The sequence below is a fragment of the Solanum lycopersicum genome, chromosome 6, assembly GCF_036512215.1.
Source record: "Solanum lycopersicum chromosome 6, SLM_r2.1".
NCBI classification, from domain to species: Eukaryota; Viridiplantae; Streptophyta; class Magnoliopsida; order Solanales; family Solanaceae; genus Solanum; species Solanum lycopersicum.
In genome coordinates, this window is record NC_090805.1 from 51,587,639 (window position 1) to 51,596,311 (window position 8,673).

The window sequence follows — 8,673 nt, forward strand, 5'->3', positions numbered from 1 at the left end:
AAAATAATATATTTATTCAGTAAAAGGGTATTTTGGTGAATTTTGTAACTATAGGGGTATATTTTGGCCCCCAAACAACGTTTAACAGATTATGATTTTTTTTATCAATTTTCCCAAAAGAACGCTTTCAAAATTAATGACCAAACAATTTCAAAGATATTTTTTATCTTTTTTGGGAAAAATTCTAATCAAAAGTTACATCACCACAAACACTCGTATAAATAAACGATCTTCCTCGTCCCCATATAAATCTTTAAACAAATTTACATGTGACTCTTTTAAACATGTTCCAATGTCATGGAACACGACAAACAGAAAAATATAAAACAACCACACACATAGTGTGGTCCATTGAACAATCAAATTATTTTTTCACCTCAAATTTCATTTCAATTAAATATATTTTCATATATTAAATGTATTTGTCTTATATGTTTTATTAATATTTTTTATACTTCACTCATAAATTTAGATGTACATGTTTTACTAGAATAAAAAATCTATCTTGAAGAATTTCTTATCATATAAAATTCAATAACTAGGTATATATTGAATTTTTTCAAACTTCGCTCGTAAATTTATTTTTATTGTTGAAATTAAAATTAAGGAAGTATCTTTTATTTTCACTTCTTTTAGTTTACAAGAAAATAAAATATTACTCCTTTCATTTCAAAATAATTAAAATTTTAGGGTGTCTCATACTCTTAAAAAAAAATATTTGAACATATATTAAATATTATTCTATACTTTTTTTCTTATTATTTATCATCAAAATAATTTTAAAAATAATTCACATAAAAACTAAAAATAAAAAAATATTTATTATAAAATATTTCTTAAAAATTAAATAATTAAATTAATTTAAAATATAAATAATATTTCAATAATTCAATTATTTTAAATCTGTGAAGGAGTTGGCCAATGGGGCCTATTTGAATTATCAACGTGCTTCATGCGAGGATTTCTGCCAACAACAAAGGAGTATCCACTCGTACGCTGATTGAAATTGATCCATCTTTAATTATAGATTTTCTATTTCAAATATTTTTTTATTAGAAATTATATTTTTCTTAATGAGTCATATCTAGTATAAATTTGAATTAATTTAGATTACCATATGTCACATAATAATTATAATATATAAATAAGTAATCTAATTTTCTTTTATTTTATATTTATGTGTATTTTAACTTTAAATTTATACAAATAAATACTTGAATAGGATATCATGTGAGTTCTGACTGATACATATTACACAAATTGACATACAAAATATCAAGTAAGATGCATCAGTTTATTTATTTATTTATTTTTATATAAATTTTAATACGTAATATTTAATTACTTAATACTTTAAATTAAAAAATATAAATATAAATAGAAAATCAAGTTACATGGTTGAATATTTATATAATATCCCAACCCAAAAAAAAAAAAGTCATCCATAAGCTTCCCTAGTGTCTGTTTCTGTCTTTTTCTTTGTGTCAGAAGATGACAAAACATCGATTATATTTTGTATCAGTAACAATAATAGCTTATTTAAACCAAAGTCGACATCATCCATATATTATACGCAAAGCAAAATCACTATGTTTGTATTGGATTTACGTTATATTACATGTAAATCGAAATCACATATGCCACGTATCTCTACGTATTAATAATATTTTTTTTCGATTATATTTATATGTTATTATTTTAAATTTTATGTATATTAAGAAATTAAGTAAATTATTGTTCTATTCTTATATAATTCTTTTGAGATGAAAAATAAATTAATTCATTTTGATTACTTACATTAATGAACATAAATTATTTATTTAATTCTTTTCATATTAATTAAATATAATTTTTTAAAATTAATAACTCACAAAAAATAAAATAAATAAAATTATAATTTATATATTAATGTTATAAATAATAAATATTATACACCAACTTTTCATAATAAAAATGACCTACAAAAACAAATTAATATAGTACATGCAATCAACATCTGATCACCTCAATTAGTGCTATATTTTTCTTTTTTGAAATCGAGAATGGACCACGTGAATATATCAGTAATTAATATTGGTCCATTTTTTATCGCCGCTATCTATAAATAGTTGGTTTATAATAATTTTTTAAAAATTACTTTTCGAATTTTTAGTTTTTATAAATCAAGAAAAGATAATATACTTATTTTTACTTATAATTTTCTAATTAATTAATTTTTTAAAAAAGAAGATAAAAAAACTTTAAATCTTAAATTTTTAATTCATATCATTCATAATTAATAGGGATAAAACGATAAAAATTTGTGTTAATTATTATTTTCTTAGTAGATATATCAATTTAAAAGTGAATAAGTAATTAGGATTCCAAAAAATACTTATCATTTCATAAGATCAATACATAAATTACAATATTTTCACATTATACTCTTCGCAGTTTACTAATCTTGAAAATAAATATTTATCCAATCTAGAAAAACTATTAAGCAATTAATGTTCATTGTAGTTATATTATATTTTAATTAATTGCTCTTATCATTATATTATTCTATAAAATTTGATTTTTAGGAGAATTCTCAAAAAATAAATTTAAAATAATTTTATTTATCACTCATTGAAAGATTAACTTTAAAATACAACACATTGAAATATTAAAACATGACATATAAAAAAAACAGCAAAATATTTTAATAATAAAATAAACAATGTTCAAAATTATTCTTTAATTATGAACATTACTTTATTTATATAGTTTGATCAAGTTTTAAATACAATTATGCATATACACACTTATTCAATGAATGTGGCTATATACTAAAAGATGTATAGTCACCATCAAAGGGGGTACGACCGAGCTGTTGTTTTCTTAATCATAAATCTAAAATATGAGTTCTGAATAACAAAATATTTTTAGTAGAATTTTTTTCTCTTAATGAAATTCAATATCGATTTTTATAAAAAAAAAAAAAAATTATAGTCAGTTTCACCACAGCTAATTAATTGCTTAACACATTTTTTTCTCTACCTTTGCTTTGTATGTATATTTACTTTAGGCCAAATTTATCGGCAGCCGTTTAAATTTGGAATTTTAACTTAGACACCTCAATTAGGCGATATTTCTTTTAGACACCTTATATGGGGTTCTGTTATGTTATTTTGACACTAATCTAACAATAAACAAAAAATTAAAGGAGAATGCAATACACTGATGACGTGACAAACAATCAATAAAATAATTATGTGTTATTTTCAATTAAAATAATTATGAAATCTATTTAGTAAATAAATTTAAAATATTATTCTAAGAAAATCTCTTATTTTTCATTACACTCAAAATCTCTTTTGTGTTTTTTCAAAAAAAATATTCTTTTCTTTTATTATTTTTCATATTTATTCATCTTCTTTCTTTTTAGTATTGTTTTTTGGAAAGAAAAGATGGAGAGGAAGAAAGAAGAAGAAATAAATATGAAATATGTGTGTTGGTATTCATTTTTCCATAAAAAAAAAATAGGGAAGTGATGTTAGATTTAGATAAGCAGTACAATAAAGAAGAAGAAAAAAACATAAAAATAAATTTGAATAAAAAATTTGACCTCCGTTGAAGGAATTTAAGCTTGAAAAAAAGATTAGGGTGATGACTTGAAAAATGGAGAAGAAGAAGAGAAAATAAAATTAAAAATAGCTAAATTAAGTCTTTCACGCATTATTATTGAATGTTTCACACTTTATTTGACACGTCAACAAAAATTGTCAAAATGATAACAAAATCATACATGAGGTATCTAAAATGACTATCGCCTAATTAAGAGCCTGTTTGGCTCAGCTTAAAAGCTGGTCAAACTGACTTAAAAGCTGGTTTTTGACTTATTTAGCTGTTTGGCAATACTCAAAACAGCTTATTTTAAGTTTAAAAAAAACTTATTTTAAGCCAAAAGTTAAAAGCTGAGGTAGGGGTGCTTTTTTATTTTTAGCTTATAAGCTGTTTTAAGTTGACCACATTTTTATCTTTTTGTGCTGAATATTTTTATACAATCTCCAAATTACCCATATAACCCTAACATTTCTTTCTTCCATTTATCCCTTTTCACATTTGACATAACAACTTCAGCACTTTTATCCAAACACATAAATGCTTATTTTAAAAATAAGTTTCAGCACTTTTAAAAGTACTTTTTTAAAGCTGCTTTTATTAAGCCCATCCAAACGGGCCCTAAATTATCTAAATAAAAATTGGTATCAAATTTAAGACACCACCAATAGATTTGACCTTTACTTTATCAGCCAACTGGAAAGTTTGTTTCATGTCATAACTAAAAAGGAATTAAATTTTGTTTTAAATTTGTTATCCTCTGTCTTTAATTAATTGTTTTTTATAGTTGTTTTTTTACTTGTTTAGTTAAAGAAAAATTAAAAAATGATAAAAATAAATTATTATACTATCAATTAATTATATTTTAAAAACTAAGAACCTACGAAAAGTTATAAATTTTAATTCATTCACTTCATACTTAATATGATAAAATAATAAATTTAATATATTAATAATTATTTTTTTAATACGTATATCAATTTAAAAGTGGACAAATAATTATGACATGGAATATTTAGATATACACTTTTTGGTCTACTTTTATTTATTTATTATTACATTAATATATATATATATATATATATATATATATATATATATATATAATGTATTTGTTAAGTTTAATAATTAAAAGATATCCTTATTTATTTTCCAATATTTAGACAGTTTATTTTATTTTAATTAATAGAGGTTATATACTAAAATTTAATTTTTTATTTTATTACTTTTTAAAAGGTATGTAAAGTCCATAAATGGGTAAGTAAAGCTCGATGGAGAGAGTGATTTTCTACTAAACTGAAGAAATCATACTATATTTTTTGTCCATTTTTATTTGTTCGCTATATTACCTTCTAAATATAATATATTTAATAATTTGTGAAATGATATAGTTTAGAATAAAATACTTAGAAACTAAGTGATAAATTATTTTTTGATTTTATAAAATTAATAAGTTAAAATGGACACCTATTTTGCTATAGTGAATAAGTATAGTGAATAAGTAAAAAGGAATTAAAACATACTAATAAAGGTTAATTTTGTGAAAAAACCTTTTAAATTATTAGAATTCGGTATTTCGTGGAGGCGAGTGTCTAAGCTAAAAACACATATATAATATGAATCCAAAAGGTATACACGTATGTTTAATTTGTAAAATACAAAGAAATACGTTAATTTCATTGATAACCCTTTTATTTATTATTTAATTTCGTTTAAATATTCGACACAAATAATATGTTTCAGTTGAACACCTAAACATATAGATGATAAATTATTTATATTACTCGCTCCCGACCCCAACCTGTAGTTTAAAGTGTAAAAAAATGTGCACTTTATATATTTATAAAGTCACGTATATAAAATTAAATATTTACGAGTCTATTTAACCTTTTGTATTTAATTGCAATAGTACTCATATTTGAAGTCAAAGCCATCCAAATCTCGTGAGCAGATATGGTTAAAATTTCAATCACACGTTTTCCACGTCCAAAAATTTGCAAAATGGATTGATCTCTTAATTAAATGATTTCTTGTTTGTTTGTATATATTTCTCCAATAATAATGCAAATGGTACTAAGCATTAAAAGCTGAAATTTACTATTCAATTAATGTACTGTAGAGACATTTAATTTAGTTGAAATTGTTGGTTACGCATTTAAGGTGTAATGTAAAAGAATATTAAAATATTTTAAATCTAAGTAGTCCATCGACATGAACTAAGTTTTGAGTTCAAAATAATTATGGGAGTAGTATCTCTGAAAAAAGAAAAGAAAAAACTAATAATTAAATTGTGCAATTATTGAAGAAAAGCTATAAAGAGATTGTTCAAATTTTAGAATCCTATTTTTATGATTATTATATAACCGTAAAGTTGAATTATGTGATTTCAAATAGTAATAAATTTACATAGTCATGATTCACGTGACATGTTGATTCATTGAAATATTATTACTAAAGAGGGGTAGTTTTTCTTGATAATTAGTTATGTTTGGCGTAACTTGACTTTTATTAATTATTATTAGTACTAATAAGAAGATTAAAGTATGAAACAATTAGGTAGACATTTTTGTGTCTCTACAAATCCCGGAAGCTTCTAAATTTAATTAATATACAACTTCTTAATTGTTTATAGGTTACATTAAAATAAAATTATTAATAAACAAAAAGATTTGTATATGTAAATTTCTACAATGATTTACTTCCTCTAATTTATTTTTTTTAATATACTTCCTCTCTTCTTTCCTTTTTCTTTTTCAAATAAAATTTTATATAGTTGCTTTCTATAAAATAAAATAGTGAGCACATTAGGAATATTATAATCGACAGTATTCATATATTAAAAATGTACAATAGATTTTGTGCGTGTAATATCATCGAAATTTTATCAATCATCCAACTAATAATGATTTATTATCACTAATCTGTCGGCCATTAACATTAAAAAAAAAAAACCCCTCCACACTATTTATTAATAATTCTACGCCGAAAAAAAAAAGAGAAAAAAAGAACTCAACATTTTTTTCCTTTTTTTTTTTTGTTGCTCATAATTCAGGCAATTCTAACATCAACTCATTAGATCTTGTAAAAAGATCATCCCAAAACCAATTATCATCAAAGCTAGAATTAATGTGGTAATTATCCTCCATTAATGACAAATCAACATAATTGTCATCGACTTGTGCCCATACTACCTCGGACCAAATATCGTCATCAATTTCTAACAAATTATCGGACATTATTTGATTTCTCGACTCTGAACTCGTTGCAGTTGTATTTGAACATGAATCTTCACTTGATGATGATACTGACGATGATGGACTTGGTTGTTGTTGGATTTCGATGTTTATTTTAAGATTCGATATTTCGGAATGTTTATCATTAGAATTGTTGGCCTCCTCCAAATGTACATCTACATTAGTATTTTCAGGCTCCGATTGGGTTTCTTTAAGTTGAGATTCATTCCTTTTTTTCTTCAGACGAGTATGCCAAATGTTTTTTATTTCGTTATCTGTTCTTCCGGGTAATCTTGCTGCAATAGCAGACCAACTGTAACAATTTTTTTAAAAAAATCAATGTCAAAATCAAATATTTTTATCGAGCCGTTATATTAAAACATAACAAAATATTATATTAATTAAATGTCTCCGAATGGAACATTACGCTGCACAAATCTAAATCTAAGTTAGTCAATGAAGTAAAAATATACCTGTTTCCAAGAACTTGATGCAACTTGATAATTGTATCTTCTTCTTGATGAGTAAAATTGCCTCGCTTAATATCAGGTCTCAAGTAATTAGTCCATCGAAGCCTACAACTTTTTCCGCACCTTAATAGACCTGAAAATAATATAATGTTGAAGAAAAATTCAAAATTTAAACATTATGAGTAACAAAACACCTGCATTATTCGCTTTCGTCCTTATTTGGTGGACGAAAGCGAATAATGCACACTAAAATTAGTAGTACCTGCAAGTTTTGGAAGTGCACGCCAATTAGGATGACCATTCTTTTTAATGTAATTGATGAGTAAATCATCTTCTTCTTTGCTCCATGGACCTCTTTTCAACCCCAATTTCTCACAGCAAGGAGATCTCCCCATTTTATTTTTTCTCTCTCTATACTTTGTTTTGATTTTTCACTTGGAACTTGGAGCTGATATAGCATAAAGCTAGGATGCTCTATTGGGGTATTAATACTACTCAGTGGATGTCGGTAAAATTGTACCGCACTATTCTTTCGTTTCAATTTATATGATATATGTCATATTTCGATATTTAAATAAATTTATGTTTGTTTATAAGTTTTTCTTTTTTGAATTGTGATTTATAGTTAATTTTATTTTTACGTAATTTATAAATATATAAATTTCATTTGAAAAAAATAAAAATTTCATGTGTAAATTTCTGATCGAACTTAAACTTATTTGACTTTCGAAAAAAATATATGCCACATAAATATAGACAAAAGTAATATATATTTCCTCCTTTTCATATTACTTGTCCACATTAAACAAAAGTTATTTGAATTATGTGTCAATTTACAAAATAAAGAGAAAATTAATTATTATTTTTCCATAGTTAGTTCTTTTTTTTTTTTTGTAAACGTAACAATTTTGAACAGTATATTTTTAAAAAATAAAAATAGGGTATAAAATTATTTAAAAAAATTATGTTTTTTCTAAAAGACGTGTGAATGTATAATCAATTCATTTTACTTGTCACTTTTAACATATAAAAAAATTATTTTTTATGTTTTACATATAGTATTAACTATTTATCATCCAAATTATTTTCCAAGACTTAACATTAAACATCAATTTAAAAAGATAATGTGATTATCAAGCACTAGTTATTTGAATATTATTTTTTACTGAACGTCATTAATTTAATTGTGAAAAGGCGAATGGAGAAAGTTGTAACATTCCATTTTAAATGAAGACATGATTTTTTCGTGCGTTTCCGACGTAACAATTATTCATGTAGTTAAAGTTGATTTGTACGGATAAATACTCGATCAGTTCACAATTATTGTTATTATATTAAAAATAATTATTTAAAATCGACTATCAATTTAAATAATTAAGAAATAA

General features: G+C 23.4%; 1 protein-coding gene across 1 annotated transcript; it reads right to left on the minus strand.

The window, feature by feature from the left end:
- Positions 1 to 6,453: 6,453 nt before the first annotated feature.
- On the minus strand, positions 6,454 to 7,753 carry LOC101260654 (transcription factor MYB13-like). Its single transcript, XM_004242311.5, has 3 exons — positions 7,551 to 7,753; positions 7,292 to 7,421; positions 6,454 to 7,131 (listed from the first exon to the last, which is right to left on the minus strand). Exons 1-3 carry the CDS (start codon positions 7,681 to 7,683, stop codon positions 6,627 to 6,629), a joined length of 768 nt encoding a protein of 255 aa, XP_004242359.2. The 5' UTR covers positions 7,684 to 7,753; the 3' UTR covers positions 6,454 to 6,626.
- Positions 7,754 to 8,673: the final 920 nt, after the last annotated feature.

Excerpts from the sequence above, each read along its gene's own strand:
- LOC101260654 (XM_004242311.5), bottom strand. The coding sequence starts at position 7,683 with ATGGGGAGATCTCCTTGCTGTGAGAAATTGGGGTTGAAAAGAGGTCCA. Across the intron at positions 7,422-7,550 it reads TGCACTTCCAAAACTTGCAG|GTCTATTAAGGTGCGGAAAA; the intron begins GTACTACTAATT and ends TATTATTTTCAG. Across the intron at positions 7,132-7,291 it reads CATCAAGTTCTTGGAAACAG|TTGGTCTGCTATTGCAGCAA; the intron begins GTATATTTTTAC and ends AAATTGTTACAG.